Below are 20,210 nucleotides of genomic sequence, written 5' to 3'. Positions count from 1 at the left end.
AGGAGACTGTGTTCTTCACAACATCATGCCCATTAAAGACTTTCACTAAGGCTGGCATGCAGTTAAAGGAGCCATAAAGCTGGGCAATATGTTCCACAAGTGCATGACTGTTTGTTTCCACCATCTATATTGCAGCTCAGAATAAGTTCAGACCTACAAGACATAAAGAGTGAATAATGACTGTAGCCTATTATAAGCTAAAATGTATTTAAAGTCATGAGTGCAGGTTTTTGAAACAAAGCCAAAGGAAATACTGTAGAGGGTATATCCTTATTTTGATGATATAAAACAGACAGACAAACAGATAGAGACAGTGTAAATTATGACAGTGTGGCAGACAGACATACAGAAGACAAAGCAAAAGATGGCAGACAGACAACAGACAGAGAAAAATATGAAAGACAGACAGACAAAACAAAAGATGACAGACAGACAGAGCAAAATATGACAGACAGGCAGAGCAAAATATAACAGACAGAGAGAAAACAGAGAGAGTAAAAGATGATAGACAGAGCAAAAGATGACAGACAGACCTACAGATAGACAACAAAGCAAAAGATGAAAGACAGACAGAGCAAAAGATGACAGACAGATAGACAGAGCAAAAGATGACAGACAGACACCAGACAGCAAAAGATGACAGACAGACAGACAACAGACAGAGAAAAAGATGACAGACAGACAGAGCAAAAATATGACAGACAGACATACAGATAGACAACAAAGCAAAAGATGAAAGACAGACAGAGCAAAAGATGACAGACAGATAGACAGGGCAAAAGATGACAGACAGACCTACAGATAGACAACAAAGCAAAAGATGAAAGACAGACAGAGCAAAATATGACAGACAGATAGACAGAGCAAAAGATGACAGAAAGACACCAGACAGCAAAAGATGACAGACAGACAGACAACAGACAGAGAAAAAGATGACAGATAGACATACAGACAGAGCAAAAGATGAAAGACAGACACCAGGCAGCAAAAGATGACAGACAGACAACAGACAGAGCTAAAGATGAAAGACAGACAGACAGACAGACAGAGCTAAAGATGAAAGACAGACAGACAGAGCAAAAGATGACAGACAGATAGACAGAGCAAAAGATGACAGACAGACACCAGGCAGCAAAAGATGACAGACAGACAACAGACAGAGCTAAAGATGAAAGACAGACAGACAGAGCAAAAGACGACTGAAAGAAAACAGACAGAGCAAAAAATGAAAGGCAGACAGATCACAAAATTACAGACAGACAGACAGAGCTAAAGATGAAAGACAGACAGACAGAGCAAAAGATGACAGACAGACACCAGGCAGCAAAAGATGACAGACAGACAACAGACAGAGCTAAAGATGAAAGACAGACAGACAAAGCAAAAGACGACTGACAGAAAACAGACAGAGCAAAAAATGAAAGGCAGACAGATAAAAAAATTACAGACAGACAGACAGAGCTAAAGATGAAAGACAGACAGACAAAGCAAAAGATGACAGGCAGACATACAGAGCAAAAGATGACAGACAGACAACAGACAGAGCAAAAATGACAGACAGACAGACAGAGCAAAAGATGACAGACAGACAGGGCAAAAGATGAAAGACAACAGACAAAGCAAAAAATGAAAGACAAACAGACAACAGACAGAGCAAAAAATGACAGACAGAAAGACAGACAGAGCAAAAAATGACAGACAGAGCTAAAGATGAATGACAGACAGACAGAGCAAAAGATGACAGACAGACAGACAGAGCAAAAGATGACAGACAGACAGACAGACAGAGCTAAAAATGAAAGACAGACAGACAGAGCTAAAGATGAAAGACAGACAGACAGAGCAAAAGATGACAGACAGACAGACAGACAGACAGAGCAAAAGATGACAGACAGACAGAGCTAAAGATGACAGACAACAGACAAAGCAAAAAATGAAAGACAAACAGACAACAGACAGAGCAAAAAATGACAGACAGAAAGACAGACAGAGCAAAAAATGACAGACAGAGCTAAAGATGAATGACAGACAGACAGAGCAAAAGATGACAGACAGACAGACAGAGCAAAAGATGACAGACAGACAGACAGACAGAGCTAAAGATGAAAGACAGACAGACAGAGCTAAAGATGAAAGACAGACAGACAGAGCAAAAGATGACAGACAGACAGACAGACAGAGCAAAAGATGACAGACAGACAGAGCTAAAGATGACAGACAGACAGACAGAGCTAAATATGAAAGACAGACAGACAGAGCAAAAGACGACAGATAGACAGACAGAGCAAAAGACGACAGATAGACAACAGACAGAGCAAAAAATTACAGACAGACAGACAGAGCTAAAGATGAAAGACAGACAGACAGAGCAAAAGACGACAGATAGACAGACAGAGCAAAAGATGACAGACAGACAACAGACAGAGCAAAAAATTACAGACAGACAGACAGACAGAGCTAAAGATGAAAGACAGACAGACAGAGCAAAAGATGACAGACAGACAGACAGACAGACAGACAGACAGACAGAGCAAAAGATGACAGACAGACAGAGCTAAAGATGAAAGACAGACAGACAGAGCAAAAGATGACAGACAGACAGACAGACAGACAGACAGACAGAGCAAAAGATGACAGACAGACAGAGCTAAATATGAAAGACAGACAGACAGAGCTAAATATGAAAGACAGACAGACAGAGCAAAAGACAACAGATAGACAGACAGAGCAAAAGACGACAGATAGACAGACAGAGCAAAAGACGACAGATAGACAACAGACAGAGCAAAAAATTACAGACAGACAGACAGAGCTAAAGATGACAGACAGACAACAAACGGAGCAAAAGATGACAGACAGACAGACAGAGCAAAAGATGACAGATAGACAGACAGAGCAAAAGACGACAGATAGACAACAGACAGAGCAAAAAATTACAGACAGACAGACAGAGCTAAAGATGACAGACAGACAACAAACAGAGCAAAAGATGACAGACAGACAGACAGACAGAGCAAAAGATGACAGATAGACAGACAGAGCAAAAGACGACAGATAGACAGACAGAGCTAAAGATGACAGGCAGACAACAAACGGAGCAAAAGATGACAGACAGAGCAAAAAATTACAGACAGACAGAGCTAAAGATGAAAGACAGACAGAGCAAAAGATGACACACAGACAAACAGACAGAAAGACAGAGCAAAAGATGACAGACAGACAGACAGAGCAAAAGATGACAGACAACAGACAGAGCAAAAAATGACAGACAGACAGACAGAGCTAAAGATGAAAGAAAGAAAGACAGACAGACAGAGCAAAAGATGACAGACAGACAGAGACGTTTAGTAATTTCAGTCTGCAAAATGTTATTAATTCAGGAGATAAATCAAGAGAATGTTCCAGTCAGGATATAATCAGACAGTTCATAATACTCCCCTGTCCACATGAGATACAGCAGAGGGAGGTGGGCACCTCCTCTCTACCATTAAACCACTGTGTTAAACTATTTTTAGCTTTACACTTCATTAATGTGAATGAACCACGCAACCAGTAAACAAAACAGAACCTAAGCTTCAGACAGATAATCCACACTGTAACTGTAATATCACGAGAGTGTACAGTAAGTCAAAGAATTACCTCTCTCTTTAAGCTCAGACCAGATGAGGTGCAGTGTTCACATTTTGTGCTGACACGACAGATCTAAAAGCAAGAAGCCGACACAATATCACGCCGCATATCTGAGCAGCCCAAACACCTTACGTGAAAACAGACACAAACACATACGTTTATACTGAGGTAATCAAATGATTCGTGTTCAAAGGTAGATTATTTTACTCCACCAAGGAATCTGACCTCCGTTCACTTTGTGCTACATAGTCCAACCGATCACTTCTTTACATAGCAGTATGCTCTTAGACGCTATCACACCGAAACTATAGACTTTATCAACTTTTCCAACACAGCTACCAGATCCGTGTGCTTTAATGGAGTGGATAGAAGACGTTAGCAGATGGCCAGATATAAATATACGTATATTAGTATATTATATTAGTGCAATCAAAGGCAACAACCTGACGTCTTGTTGTGGGAAAGTTTTTATAAACTTTCTGACACGTTAGAACCACTGGGGAATAACATCACTTCTGTTGCCAAAATGCATGCGCAGGCTATTTGATCGTGTGAGCTGTAAAAGGGTCTATAAACCAATCCTTATACCAAAAGCAGAATTAAATATTCTGTGATTTAACTGAATTCTATATAGGTGGTGCTTAAGGCAAACATCACTATTATTAATACTGCCCAAATCAAACTTGATAAACCCAATGTTATTAAAATATGATTTGATAAAACAAAATCACGCATATATTTCTAAATAATAACAATATTTTTCATGGCAAGCCCTAAAACACAAGAAAAACACATTAGACCTAAAGGAGGGATCTGAGCCATATATATTTCTATAGAGACAGGAATTAAAAGGACCTCGCTTGGAAGAGTGTCAGTGAGGACACTGGGCAACCTGGTACGTGGTAAATACACATTTCACTTTTGAGCCACGTGCCGTTTATCGACCTGTGCTGTTTATCGACCTGCGCCATTTATTTTCCCCCTATAGTAAGGTGACTAAATACAAACCGGTAATTCTCTCAATAAATGCACAGTCAACATCAGCCATCTTACAAACAGACAACTGCATAGCACTTGCCCCTCCCACAAGAAGCTAAGTGATTTTGAAGCCTCTACCGCGGCTGGTGTAACGGTGCGTTTACACCTACCGCGTTTCAGGCGTCAAAATTGCATCTACCGCGCCTAGTTTGCCATTGAACAGTTTGAATGCATTCGCGCGTGTAGAGCAGAGTAGACTCGCGGAAAAAGCAAGCATTTGACGCGCGTCAGAGGCAAAATCCGCTTCTTGTGGGAGGGGCAAGTGTTATGTGGTTGTCTGTTTGCAAGATGACTGATGTTGACTGTGCATTTATCGAGAGAGTTACCGGTTTGTATTTGGTCACCTTACTATAGGGGGAAAATAAACGGCGTGGGTCGATAAACGTCACGTGACTCAAAAGTGAAATGTGTATTACCAATTACCAGGTTGCCCAATGTCCTCACTGACACTCTTCCAAGCGAGGTCCTTTTTATTCCTGTCTCTATAGAAATAAGAACTTGTGTCGTGTAGCTCCGGGTGTTTACGAACAATATCAAGTGTTCCTTCAGGTTGAATGAATGACTCCACAGCAGCAAGCAGGCTCCTGATTGGTTAATGCGGCGCAAAATTCCACCTAACTTAAAAAATTCTTTAACCCGGGCGTCAGCCGGCAATTCGCGTCAAACACAAAATGCACAAAAAGCACCATTCGCGCGTACCACGCACGACGCTCAATTCGCGCCTTTTGCGCGAGGTAGACGTGCGAATGAGGCGAAAACGCGTCTTCTGCGCCACGCCAAGCGCCTAATACGCATCTTCACATTGACTTAACATTGAAATCACTCGCGCTTCACGCCTCTACCGCAGTTGGTGTAAACGCAGCATAAAGGCAGCATTATGCTGCATTTACACCAGCCGCGGTAGAGGCATCAAGCGCGAGTGATTTCAATGTTAAGTCAATGTGAAGACGCGTTGACTCCCTGCTAATTTTTCAACTCGCTCGTTTCCCGCGGCAGACGCGATTCCGCGGGAAACGAGCGAGTTGAAAAATTAGCAGAAGTCCCTCCCATGACATGAATTTCCGTGTGAATGTCTCGATGACTAGAATTTCACGCGCGAATGACGCGAGTAAACTCAAAATGTTCAAGCAGCAAACTAGACGCGAATTTGACGCCTTAAACGTGGCTGCTGTGAATCCACAGTAACAACCACACAGCTCATTAAAATGCAGAATTTAGTGATATAACATTTGTTCCAGCTTTCGTGCATTGATCAGAGGTTTGTCAGGGGAGGAGATGGTGGTACGAGGCACCAGACAGGTTCACTGATATCCCACTGTGGTCTAAGAGCAGCTGAGAGAGAGAGAGAGAGAGAGAATTATTTCAGATGATAATGTGAGTTCAATAGGTATAACATTGCACTAGCAATGTAAGGAATATGGGTTCGATCACAATGAAGACACATATAAAAAAATCTATGTGTAGCTGTTAACCTGCATATTCCAAAAGCACCAATAAGATGTTCTGTGTACTTAAAGATGAAACAGCATGACATTGCATCACAGACATGTAAAGCACCAGTTTATACAAGGATCTTGACCACAAGTTGCTGTAGGAACACTGTTCCTATCTTCAAGTGGCTTTGGATTACAAACGTCTCCACTGAACTCCCATCCACATAAAACAGAGGCCGGCCTGAACATGCTTTCGTCTACCAGATCTGTAGTAAAACAGTGCCTCTTTATTTTCCCTCTTTAAAAAAAGCCAAGGAAGCAGAGAATTTCGGGGAGGAGGTGTGTGGGGGGTAATTGCCCATCATACGCTCGACTTTTTAACGTGTGTGAGCGGCGCGGAATGTGGGAAAGGAGAAAAGGAAGACAAGGGTCTTACCGCGTCGTGGTGGTCTGACCTTGGCCCTCGCCCGGAGGCCAAACACTGTCAGCGTCCATCGAGGAGGATCCATTCACAGAATATACGATTTCTCGACCCTGTCTTTCTGAATGGCTGAACGTGTTTTGGAAAGGAATGAAAAGAAAGAGTACGTCTGGAGCGACGGTCTTTTCTGTTTGCGTGGAAGCGTAACGGGCTTTCTTCACATTTCTATTAGAGCCTTGAGCTCTTGATTGCGGCAATTGGCATGACAGATTTCTCTTTCACCTCTCGCTGGTCATTTGTTCTAGATGACAGAGGTGAAGCAGAAAACTAGGGAGGAAGAGGAAAAGCAGGTGAGCACTGGCAGTCCTAAAGGGATCGCGGCTGAGAAATAAAGAGATTATTGAATATCTATTAATATTTTTATGTTTAACGTACTTTGCATGTGATTAGTTGCCTTCTAGTTTCTAAAGATGCAACAAATGTTCATCCCACAGTAGCACTTGCATGTTCTTGTATTAACTTCTTCCCATTTACTGCCAACATTCCTTCATTTGTAGACCGATAAACAACCACCTAACTATAAACATGGCAATTAAAAGAAACACTCCAAACCAGACACTAAAAATCACAAACAGGTGTTTCTTGGCTCTAATACTTGCAAAAGTTTATATGGCATTTTGTGAGAACGGGGAGCTCCTCTGCGGCTCATTTTCATTAAGTTACTCTATGAGTTTGTGTGTGGTACAGTAACATCACATCGTGCCGCGCCCGATGTAATCACACCGCAATAGATGTTCACACACATCGAGGTATTCGTACAATGCTTTTTAAAGCCCCCTCCTATAATGCATTGCAGCTTCTCTGGAAGCCACAGGCTGGCCGCCAGCCTTTAAAAGAAAATTAGTTTGGCTGCTCACTGCTATATGAAGCAATAAAACGACAGGTCCAGAAAAAGTTGAGGAATTTGTGAGTCAGATAGGAGAGGATCATAGTAATTGGTAAGGTAATTTGATATAGGAATCGATTACAGCAGCGCTTACGCTGTAAGTGCATCGTCCAAAAGCGATGATGATTTAAGGGCAGGGCGTATACAGTAGATATACACACAGTAAAAAAAAGATTTGTTGTTTAAACTAAAAAAATTTGAGTTAATTGTCAAATATTAGTTTACTTTAACTAATATTTTAAGTTGAATTAAAGGCGGGGTGCATGATTTATGAAAAAGTTGGGCGAGTACCAAAACACACTTGTAGCCAATCAGCAGTAAGGGACGTGTCTAACTGACATCATTGCCTGGGTTGCCATGGTTCCCATGGGTCTTTGAAATCCTTGAAAGTTTGTGAAAAATTTAAGGCCCTGGAAAGTTTTTGAAAATATACATATATAGATACAGGTCATTAAAAGTGCTTGAATCTATTTTATGCAAGAAGTTTTCTGAAAAAAAAAATCCATATTATTTCCTGTGTAGTGTAGGATAATATCATAAACATTCTAGACTTTTTAAGCACACGTGCTAAACTGTTCACTTTAAATGTTTATCTTCTGTATGCGAATGTTGATTCATACCAATATGCATTTTTGCATAGTTGTGTTTGACACATAAAACGTCTCGGGTTACGTATGTAACTGTTGTTCTCTGAGAAGGGAACGAGACGCTGCGTCTCTCTTGCCATACTTCCTGCGTCCCTGTAACGCCGCCTTTGGCAATATTTCAGATAGCGCGTCACCCTGTCTTTGTTGTTAAGCCTTGCCATTGGTTGAATTTGATATACACATTCAGACGCACTTACCCCAAAAGTGCCACCGCAGTGACGCAGCGCGAGTTCCCTCGAAAGGGAACTGTAACAATGAATTTGAGGGTATTGGACCTGGAAAGTTTTTGAAAGGTCCTTGAATTTGAAATTAACTAAGGTGCGGGAACCCTGGGTTGCGTATGTGTGGGGCGGGTCTATCAAATGAAGGTCCAAATTCTATTGGGGTAGGGGCGTGTTTGTTTAGGTGATTTCAAATATCAACATTGGCTTTCAGAGATCATGCACCCCGCCTTTAACTTACTTTTTAAAGCTGAAACAACAAATCTTTTTTTTAAGATAAAGATATACAAAAACATTAATTTCGTAAGCTAGAAGGGTATTGCACGTTTTAGTCTCTGTGACGTTGGGGTTAGGGTGGGGTAAAAATTTGTCCCCTAATAATCATACAGTTTTGTAAGATTCACTTCATACGAATTCAAACAAATTAGCCAACTCATAAAATATGTATGAACTGCCATGAGATTGTGTTGGATGCTATACAGTAGATTGAAGCCTACAATTGAAGAGTTTCGTTGCAAAACGAGATAAATCAATTTTTTAGCATTTTTGTCAAAACATGTTTATTATTATGTAATGATGTTATTATTTTGTTTTATGGTGCTACTTAGCTGTATTTTTTAAGTTATGAAGGTTTAAATCAAAACAAACCAACTGCAGTTGCATTGAAATTAATTGGAATGCACAACCAAAAAACAAGATTTCTGAACAATTAAAAAAACGGTGGTTATCTCGTTTTGCAACAAAACTCTTCAATTATAATCTAAACCAGGAAATCTCCTTCTTTTAGAGACATTTTGGCTTTAAAGCAATATTCCAGTCAAATATCAAAATTACCCCATGATGTACTCACCCTCATGCAATCACAAATACATATGTCCATCATCTTTCAGACAAGCACATTATTTTAGTAAATGTCTTCTTTTACAAACTTGTAATGGGAGAAAACACGTACAGTATCAGGGAACAATTTTAAAGCACATAAAGTGCATTCATCCTTCACAGAAGTAATCCACACGGCTCCAAGGGATTAATAAAGGTCTTCTGTGGGTAATCGATGTGATTTTGTAAGAGAAATATCCATATTTTAAACTTTATAAACTATAGTGTCTAGCTTCCAATAACAATGCCATCTTGGACAACAAGATGGTGGCGTACAAAATTGCACCGATTACCTGCAGAAGACCTTTATTAACCCATTGGAGCCATGTGGATTATATCTGTGATACTTAATGAGAGGTTTAAAGTCAGAAGTTGTTCCCTGATCCCTATTTTATACCATTAAAAGTTTGGACAAGAAAGAACATTTACTAAAATAACTTCAAATGTGTTTGTCTGAAAGATGACGGACATATTGAAGCCTACAATTGAACTCAGATTGCTTGAGGGTGAGTACATCATGTGGTAATTTTGACTGAAGTATCTCTTTAATTCTGGAGGAACATAAATGACCATTCAGTTTATCCATTCAGTCAAATGACAAAAATGATCGAAATCAGGTATTTTAGATTGTATTTAAGTGGCTTCGATTAGCTTGGTCACATGTCCTGGCGACTGATGAAAAAAGTCCGTCCTGCATACCACAAATCACATAAGTCCCCTGGGGTCCGAATTATCTTGTGACCTGAAGTATGGGTCAAATGTGATTGAGGACAAAGAGCCATCGATCAGAGCATTGAAGAGGCATTTAGCTGAAGTAATAATTGAGTGTTCATTTCTCATGCTTGTGTTACGGCACAATACTGTCTGAGTGCTTGTTATTGCTTAATGACACCCGAGAGACCTCTCCATCCTTCTCTAGAGGAGATTAAAGTGTGGGTGTGTTTCTGTCACTCACTCTCAGGGCCGATGAATTGAATATCTACTCAACACAAGGTTTTTACAAGTGTGAAATGCACACACTGAAAAAAATGATTCATTGAATTTAATAAATTTTTTTAAAGTAAGTGGTTGCAATCAATTTATTTAAGCTACATTTAAACAAAAAAGATTAGTAACGTAAAATAAAATATAAAACTTTTGTTTAAATGTAGCTTAAATAAATTGATTGCAACCACTTACCTTAAAAAATTGATTAAATTCAATGAATCATTTTTTTCAGTGCACTGGTTACTGCACAATACATACTGTATGCCGCATATGTGAACCAGCTTAAGCTAATTTTTGTGAATTACATAAAATCATCATAAATGATTTAAAGAAAATTATGTGAAAAATCACCTTGATAGCTTTAATATTGACTGAGTCAAAGATTAAAATCAAACTTTGATGCTACTAATCTTATCATTACATATAACCTTAATTTCACAGGTGGGGTCACAAATTATTTTGAAAAAATATACGTGAAACAGTATGTAATAAACATTTTAAGTTGAAGTACAGAAGGCAACATGGCTGACTCCCTACAATGCATGTTCAATGCATGCTAATTTGCATTTGATTTTCCCTTGCGGTTCAGAAAAGCATATTTCTACAATATACAACTCTTACTATTTATGCAGAATGTACACAGTGAATTTTGTGAACACCAGAATGACTTGCACTTGCCAAAAACTGCAATTTGACAATGCATTTTGTGTGCATTATATCCCAGAATGCACTTTTTTAATGTGACAAATAAATAGAAGATGAATGAATTACTTGCTTAAGTCATGAAATATTTCCTAGTCAAAGCTGGCATTTACTTTATGACTGACCTTGTGCGTATGTGATTTACTTACTTAAAGGCGGATGCAATGTCGCTTTTTGCAATTTCTTCTCTGTTAATCATCTAAGTGCATGATGTCCTTTGGGAATTTGATTGTATGTTATAATTAAGGAACAATATGCCTTACTGTAGATTTTACATTATATAGTTTTATTTTAGCTACAGTAACAAAACAAACACAGTGCAATTTTTACATCCGTGCTGGCCTTGCACTGGTAAGCTTATGGGGGAGAGTCCAGACATTATCGCTAATGGGATAGTTCACCCAAAAATTAAAATTCTGTCATCATTTACTCACAACCATGTTGTTTAAAACCTGTATGGGTGATTCTCGCAAAATTAGATTATGAGGTGTCATGAAACAGTTTGGTAGTAAAAGTAAATGCTAACAAAATAAGAAGCATACAGTTACAAACATCTCTTCATGAATTATTTTGCACATGATTTCAAATGACACAAACCAATTTGTTTGTTTTTTCACATTTAAAGGGAGAATTTTCATTACCGCAACGTGTCCATGACCGGATTTGGGTTCTTTGACATGGAAATATTTATAATTAAAAAATCTAAAAACTAAAAAGCTTCAGTGCATGTTATACAGTACTATGAACATCTACAGTAAAGAAACATGTGGTATTTGGTGATCATTAGTAAATGTAGAGACAATAAAAAGGAATATAAATGTGTCCATCATCATCCACAACAAATTTCAATCATTGTTTAAGCACTCTAGGAACTAACATTTTCAAAAAGATTTGTTGGAAAGGACATAATTGACTGTGACACTTTCTCTCCAGATAAAAGTTGAAATTTTGTTTGTCATAGTACCTAGACCACATTTTAGTTCTCATTACCGAAACATGAGTTTGTAAATGCATATATTTAATGTAATATGTTGCGGTAATGATCATTTTTGATGATGATGATAATCTAGAAAATGTAAATAATTCTATAGGAAATATTTTTTAAATCCTCTAAAAATAATCAGACCTTAATCTTGTATGTGCAAAAAATTGGCTTCAAGGGCTTTTTAAAAATTCTGATGCTGGACACTTTCTAAATCTGGATGTCATGAGAATCACTTGTATGAGTTTCTTTATTCTGTTGACACAAAGGAAAATATTTTGAGCAATGTTTGTAACCAAAAACGTTTGAAGCACCATTGACTTCCAATAGTATGTTTCCTACTATGGAAGTCAATGGTGCTTCTGCTTCCAGTTTGAAAACAAATATCTTCCTTTGTGTTCAGAAGAACATAACATTTTATATAGATTTAGAGCAACATGAGGGTCACTAAATAATATCAGATTGTTCATTTTTGGTTGAACTATTATTTAACTTAATTTACTGACCAATAATCTCACTAATAACTAGAAGCATAAGATAAAAAACATAATGCAGATCTTTGACTAGAGATTGAGAACCACACGACATATAATAATAATTGTGGCACCTGTGTAATACATAATCTACTCGTGTTGTATGAGTGGCCTGCACAAACCTGCTATTAACTTTTCTGCTTGTACTTTACAAACTTGGAAGATTATCTAAACTGACCGTCTACGGCTTTTCCTATTCCGGTTACTCTTTTGAAATCTTGGAATTCCATTAATCAGACAAATACTGATCTCCTGACCTGATCTGCTGCTCTCATGTTGACCTCAGCTCCTCCTTTCCTGCAAATCCAATTCGTTTATTCTCGTTTTCTCATTTGATCCAAACCATTGTTTAATCTCGACCCGTTTGGATGAAGTCCATATACAGTAATAATAACATGGTAAGACAAGGTTTACTGTAGCTCAAATCAGAAAAACGGCATTTTAAATGTATATCTTTAAAGATGAATATCAAAGCGTTCTCACACTAATGGTCGGGGGGGCAAATCTGTTAAATGATTCATGACAGGGTGGGGTGTGAAGGCGGGTCGGAGGCAATCAAATCTACTCCAGGAACAAATCTGATCCAAATCTAAAAATAAAAACACAGCACAAGAAAAGAGAACAGAATGGTGACGTAAAGACAAAAATATAATTAAATAAAAATATACGCTGTAAAAATTGCACTTAAATATAATTATATTGGATTTACAAGTCATTTTAACTTTCATTTTTTATCTTGACTAGTATAGATGAGTTGCTGTAACTTATAAAAATAAAGTTCAATTAGCTTAACTTATTTTGATTTAGCATTTTTAAGTTACAGCAACTGATCACTAGTCAGGATAAAAAATTAAAGTTTAAAATGACTTGTAAATCCAAGTTGATTATACTTTTAAGTAATATAAATTAAATATATTAAGTAAATATAAATTAGTATAAATTTAAGTAATTGTTTTACAGAATTTAAACAAAAATGTTAGAAAAATGCATTCTTCAAAGAATTAAAAGGCTTAAAACATGATAAACACTCAAACATGAAACACTAACAACAGAAACATTAGTAGATCTGATTACAAAAGGTCATTAATTGGTTTGGGGGTCTCTTTATTGAAGTGTGTTTGTATTTAAAAGGCTTGAGTGCTGGACTTCAGTACATTCCCCAGTTGATTTAGTGTTGTTAAGATCTGATGGAATGTGTCAAAGCCAAAAGCCCGAGTTTAATCTCACAGGCCTCCCCTTCCACTGACAATACAAGCTGACATCTGACTGGCAGCGAGAGAGCGAGAGATCCGGGCGAGTCCGACAGGAAGAATGATAAGGTGATCCAGAGAAGATCAAAGCCTCTTTGAGAACAAATAGCGGCATTAAACAGCAGCAAAGCATTTAATGGTGTTCAGAAGCTTTTCTTTATTGGCCTGAAGAGCAGAATGTGTGGAAATGCTGGTGTGTGTGTGTGTTTGTGTTAACAAAGCATGCACAGTCTCCTCCCAAACGCACTCATAAATTCACTCATTTAAATGAAGTAGATTGCAAAACTCATCCTCTTTTTAAATATTACAAAAACAACATTGGTTGTGTCTCTAAACCTAGTGAGCTGCTTCCCCAGACAACATTTTTTTGGGTCGTGAATTGTCCGACATTCACATATGTAGACAGCTTATTAGATTTTGAGACACGGCCAATTCTATCATTTCATAAGCGATCATTGGTTACATTGTAAAACATATTACAGTACCTTCTCAAGTAAATGTGTCAAGAGTTCATGTGTATTATTTGTAATACAACGGCAATTTGAAAAACAAAGAAACAGCAAGATTTTTAAAATGTACTCAGACGTTGAGCATGAAAACCCCTTTTATAGCGGCCTTTTACTAAACCACATCTCTTAAAATGTAACAAAACCCCCTCCCATTACAACCAGCACTAAAAGCATAATTTAGATAAATGTAAGAATTATCATCATCACAGAAAGGCAAAATATGCAGGTTTAACCTCACGAAAACATGTCTGGCGTAAAGAAAATGACATTAACTTTAGGATAGTAAAATGCTTTTTTTTCGTAACAATTAAGCACCTGTAATTTTTCCTTTGTTAGATTCGCATTGGTGATTTCTATTTAGTTTCAGTAATACAATATTTTTAAGGGCAGTACAACAAATATTACCATGGTGTATAAATATGGTATTTGACTACATCATCGTACCGACCCCCTAAGGTGACAGAGTAAAAAAATCGAAAGTTTAGTTTCATGTGCTCACGTTAAACTTTCCCGTGCTCACGTGAAACTTTCATGTGCTCACGCGCAACAGGTTTACGTCCGCACGCGAAACCAAATGCGATAGTTTCATGTGCGCACGCAATAGTTTCACGTGCGCACACAAAACTAAACTTTATTTAATTTTTCTCCATGTCCCTCTAGGGGCTCATCGTTTATTTCGCATCTTATTTTTTTGCATAAGAGAGAATTTAGGTTTTAAACTTTCGCGTGCTCACGTGAAACTTTCGCGTGCTCACGTGAAACTTTCGCGTGCTCACGTGAACCTTCAAAGTTTAGTTTCGCATGCGATTAATCACCCGTAATTTTTCCTTTGTTGAATTCGCAATGGTGATTTCTATTTAGTTTCAGTAATACAATATTTTCAAGGGCAGTACAACAAATATTACCATGGTGTACTATACATATGGTATTTGACTACATCATCGTACCGAGCCCCTAAGGTGACATTAGAGTAAAAAAAATCAAAAGTTTAGTTTTATGTGCTCACGTTAAACTTTCCCGTGCTCACGTGAAACTTTCATGTGCTCACGCAAAACCTTCATGTGCAGAATTTTTAAAAAAAGTTTAGTTTCGAATGTGCACGTGAAACTTTCACATGCGCACGCGCAACAGTTTTACGTCCGCACGCGAAACCAAATGCAATAGTTTCATGTGCTCACGCAATAGTTTCATGTGCGCACGCAAAACTAAACTTTATTTCATTTTTTCTCCATGTCCCCTTAGTGGCTCATCGTTTATTTCGCATCTTATTTTTTTGCATAAGAAAGAATTTAGGTTTTAAACTTTTGCGTGCTCACGTGAAACTTTTGCGTGCTCGCGTGAAACTTTCGCGTGCTCGCGTGAACCTTCAAAGTTTAGTTTCGCATGCGATTAATCACCCGTCATTTTTCCTTTGTTGAATTCGCAATGGTGATTTCTATTTAGTTTCAGTAATACAATATTTTCAAGGGCAGTACAACAAATATTACCATGGTGTATAAATATGGTATTTGACTGCATTATCCTACCGAGCCTCTAAGGTGACATTGGAGTTAAAAAAATTTTAGTTTCAAGTGCTCACGTGAAACTATCATGTGCTCACGTGAAACTTTCATGTGCTCACGCAAAACCTTCATGTGCAGAATTTTTTTTTAAAGTTTAGTTTTACATCCACACGCGAAACCAAATGCGATAGTTTCATGTGCGCACGCAATAGTTTCACGTGTGCACGCAAAACTAAACTTTATTACATTTTTTTCTCCATGTCCCCTTAGGGGCTCATCGTTTATTTCGCATCTTATTTTTTTGCATGAGAGAGAATTTAGGTTTTAAAGTGCGTAACTGTTACGAAAATAATAAAGAAAAATTTAATGCTCCTATAAACAGGTTTTATTTTCTTTAAGCAATAAATAAATATTTCAGGATTCATGAGATTCAGCACAGTTGTCATATAAATAAAAAACTGCGCATCGCAGGGTTAAACAGCACGCTAAACACACAGCTTAAAGGGATAGTTCACCCAAAAATGAAAATAATTTTATCAGTTTTCACTCTCATGTTGTTACAAACCTGTATAAATTTCTTTGTTCTGATGAACACGAAGGAATATATTTTGAGAAATGTTTGTAACCAAACCAATCATGAGCCCTATTCACTTCCATAGTAGGAAAAAATAATACTATGGAAGTGAATTGGATTCATGAACGGTTTTGTTACAAACATTCCTTAAAATATCTCTCTTAAAATACATTTATACAGGATTTATAACAATACGAGAGTGAGTAAACGATGACAGAATTTTCATTTTTGGGTGAACTATCCCTTTAAAACATGCGCTCTTCTACACTATGTAAACGTATAGTTGTGCCACCGCAATTTCTTTTCACCGTCGATTACAGATTTGAATGGCAAGTGTATGAAATGCATTCTGGTTTGCATGCATCACATGTTGTAACACATTTACACATGCCACATAGATATTCATTTCAGTCTGTCTGGACACATCATTTCCAGCACAAATAAAGCTTTGTGACAGCGCTGGTCGATTCCAAGTGTACACACGGAAATAAAAATCACATAAGTAAAAGAGCAGAAGAGTGGAGCACTTGTGCTTCTTGCAAAATAAAACGACAAATTGCTTGGCTGCATAAAATAACTTAGGTGTTTAATATCGACAGCGTGTTTTAATAAACAGAGAAACTCACTCAATTATAATTAAGCTAGCGATTTAAGCAAAACCGATGAATTACTTTACAAATCGTTTTATGCAACCAGGCACCCGAGTCACCTGATGGAGGTCTTTGACCTCAGACACACGTTTCAGATGGTCGGGTTAGACAGTGAGAGAAATGAAGCTGTTGTATCTCTGGATGTTTCTCTTAAGGATCTCGGAGCAAGGCCCAAGGACGCGCTCGAAACGCGGCCGGTCCAGCTTGACGCACTTGAGCGGTCCCCTAGCCACAACAGTGGCTGCCCGAGGTCTGTTCAGCAGCAGGGCTATCTCGCCTATGAAGAGAAAATAACCACAATATAGGTTAGCTTAATGCATGGATTTCATTTAAAGAAACTGTAGTAAGTCATAAATTCCTAGTACACAGGACAATATGTGGAAACTTAGCTGCAAAAATCATTCAGAAATCATTGTATGACATCAGGTCTGACGTCTAGGGAGAAGTCTGCCTACATGTACATAGTCACCAACACTTATTTAAAACCAAAGACCCTTTAGGGAAGTCGCGCCACTAGACAGCCATGTTTACAACGCCTCCGGACTGTTATTTCAGTCATGCCAGAATAATGTCCTGAAATCACAATTAAACAATATATTTTTGATAATTGGTTCTTTTGATGATTAGGTATTTTAACTGTAAGGCGGGACTCAATAGGCGGGACCATATTAAGCATTGCATTGTCCCCTGTTCGTAGTAATGGGAGTGCTCAACTGGTTATATTTAATATCTTTGCTATTACTCAGCAACTTGGCCTACCTTAATAAGCAACATAGTGAAGTTCATAGCCAAACATTTTTTCAAGATGTAATCTAAGTCTCAGGTGTGCCTAGAATGTATCTGTAAAGTTTCAGCTTAAAATACCGCACAGATCATTTTTTATAATGTTGGATGATATGCCCCATTTTGAGATCGCTGAAACATGATAGTATTGGGGGGCGGGGCAGTAGTTTACTCATTTATTTATTTGTTCATTTTTACTTATTTATGACAAGTCACTTGTTTGATGGACAAAAAAGAAGCAAGGGTAACACTTTCATGACCACAACCTTCTTAAAACTGATGCCATTAACCATCTGCACGCCTAACAACCTCTATAGTGCAAGGAAATGTCAGAGCCGCGCGTATTACAAGTTCAGGTACTAGAAGGAGTCCAAGCCGTATGCATTCAGGTCCGAGCAAGAGCGCATTGAGTCTACACTCTGTTTTCGTGTGTGTACCTTTAAATGCAAATGAGCTACATCTAATCACTCCCTTACCAAAAGAGACAGTGAATGCTTTCAGTTAAAATAGATCCGATTCCTGTTAATACAGTCTCAGACAATAGTATCTCACTTTTAAGATATGGTGGTTAGCGTACAATGCGCTGAGGGCGGAGAAATTATTGGAATTATTGACTGTCAGTCATTGGCCGTGGGTGGGGCTTTATCAGTGTGACATCACATTAATAAGAGAATCAAAACAGCATGTCTAATAATGAGACTGCTTTTGTTGTCATGGGGTCTATAAAGGAGCGGGTGTCCACCTTGTAAAAGTGGATTTAGCATAATAGGTGCCCTTTAATATACCAGTCCTTCCAGAAAAACGCAGAGTTTTTTTGTGATTGTTGCGAGCAAAAATCCTCGATTTTGCGGCACGTTTTCTTAAAAAATGCGATGGAATATGCGGGATATTTATGCAATTTATGCGATGGAATTGCGGGAATTTGCGAAAATCGCGGAACTTGCAAAAACTGCAATGATGTTCACGTCACATAATCACGTCACTGCATAACGGTTCCCATGGCAATAGAGGACACGGCTGCGCTTTTGGGAAGTAAATGCAACATTTTTCAACTTTCTGCTAATATATATGTGACTTTTTGCTACGAAAATGCGGAGATTATGAAATCACGCAAGCCCTGCATATTTTGTGCGCGGAAATATGTAATTAATGCGGCGAAAGTGCGTCGTATTTGGAAAAAATGCAGCCCCGCATAAATATGCGGACTTTGGCTGATTATGCAATATATCGCGCGATTGCGTTTTTCTGGAGGGACTGATATACTGTTCACTTAAAGGGGCCATGCCACAATAATTTTTTAAGATGTCAAATAAATCTTTGTTGTCCCCAGAGCACATATATGAAGTTTTAGCTCAAAATACCATATAGATAATTTATTATAACATGTTAAAATTGACACTTTGTAGGTGTGTGTAAAAATGTGGCGTTTTGGGTGTCCTTTAAAATGCAAATGAGCTGATGAAATTCAAACACTGATCGCAATGATGGTGGTTTGTTGCAATTGAAACCCAACTGTGCTGTGAATTATTTTCACTCTCTTTTTCTCTGCACTAAATGGCTGTGCCGTGGTTGGATAGTGCAGATTAAGGGGCGGTATTATTATAATAAGATCTCCTTATGACATCACAAGGAGAGCCAAATTTCAATTACCTAATTTACTGCGTTTGTATCAGCTACATTAGCTGTAGTGGCTCACCGGAAGTTTACCCATCTGAGCTCAAAGATGGCGGCGCCCGCATTTAAGTCAGGACTAAGGTGGATAAAATGATCAGATCAAATATAAAATGTATTGCAGCATATAAAAAAGATTTTTCCTGATTTATTAGTTTAAAATCATTTATAAGTGACAATTTTTTAAAAGGTTAAATCTCATGGTAATTTGAGACAACTGAATACATTTAATTAAAATAAAAACATTGCGTTTTTTACTGTTCTGACAAGCTCAACATTAACTGTTTTTTGACCAATGGAAGACGATGGAAATGTTTGGAGATTCCCGTTTGTAAACAGTCATCATTTTTACAACTACGTGTAGCACACTCCACTTTTAAACAATCATCTCCGTGTGCCGATAACATACACACAAAGCTTTAACGTTATACAGTTACAATACGAAAAACAGCAGCTCTCTATATAATGTAAATATTATCACAGTACACACACCGTGTAGTGTCAAAATCTAAAGAGCAGCGTGTCTGTGGTGCAGCAGTCTAAACCACACAGAGTAAACAAGCACATAGATCTACATTCTGCATGCTCCGCACATGACGAAGTGCCACCTGTTATGGGGCGGCTCTTCCTGTCTGATTTTGGCACAACACTGCAGGCAGGCATCATTTACAGTACAGTACACACTCACCAAAGTAGTCAGACGGACCCAGGCGGCCCACTTCAACGTATTCTTCGTTATCAGACCTGCGCTGCAGAACAGACGCTGTGCCCTGAGAAAAGAGAAAGAGAGAGAGAAAAGAAAAAGAAGAAATACAGGTTAAATATGGAGCAAAAGTAAAACACAAAGAGAAA

General features: G+C 38.2%; 1 protein-coding gene and 1 long non-coding RNA gene across 6 annotated transcripts in view; one reads left to right on the top strand and one right to left on the bottom strand.

Annotated features, from left to right (window-relative positions):
- LOC129436579 (uncharacterized) overlaps nucleotides 1-20,210 on the top strand; it is a 129,253-nt gene that overhangs the window by 41,441 nt on the left and 67,602 nt on the right. The gene's annotated exons all lie outside the window — the stretch shown is intronic.
- The window catches only part of LOC141362918 (cAMP-dependent protein kinase type I-beta regulatory subunit), a 103,536-nt gene continuing 97,127 nt past the window's right edge, over nucleotides 13,802-20,210 (bottom strand). For 2 of the 3 annotated variants that reach the window (XM_073865196.1, XM_073865197.1), the window contains 2 exons: nucleotides 20,047-20,128; nucleotides 14,962-17,181 (listed from right to left, as the gene is read on the bottom strand). In XM_073865196.1, the coding sequence (XP_073721297.1) occupies nucleotides 17,009-17,181; nucleotides 20,047-20,128 (255 nt within the window). In that variant the 3' untranslated portion in view covers nucleotides 14,962-17,008. Of the gene's footprint in view, nucleotides 14,919-14,961; nucleotides 17,182-20,046; nucleotides 20,129-20,210 lie in introns of those variants that run through there. The other variant, XR_012368485.1, reaches the window with a different exon arrangement.

This window comes from Misgurnus anguillicaudatus, unplaced genomic scaffold, assembly GCF_027580225.2.
Source record: "Misgurnus anguillicaudatus unplaced genomic scaffold, ASM2758022v2 HiC_scaffold_29, whole genome shotgun sequence".
NCBI classification, from domain to species: domain Eukaryota; kingdom Metazoa; phylum Chordata; class Actinopteri; order Cypriniformes; family Cobitidae; genus Misgurnus; species Misgurnus anguillicaudatus.
The sequence above is the reverse complement of the archived record's forward strand: the minus strand, read 5'-3'. Positions and strand labels throughout refer to the sequence as shown.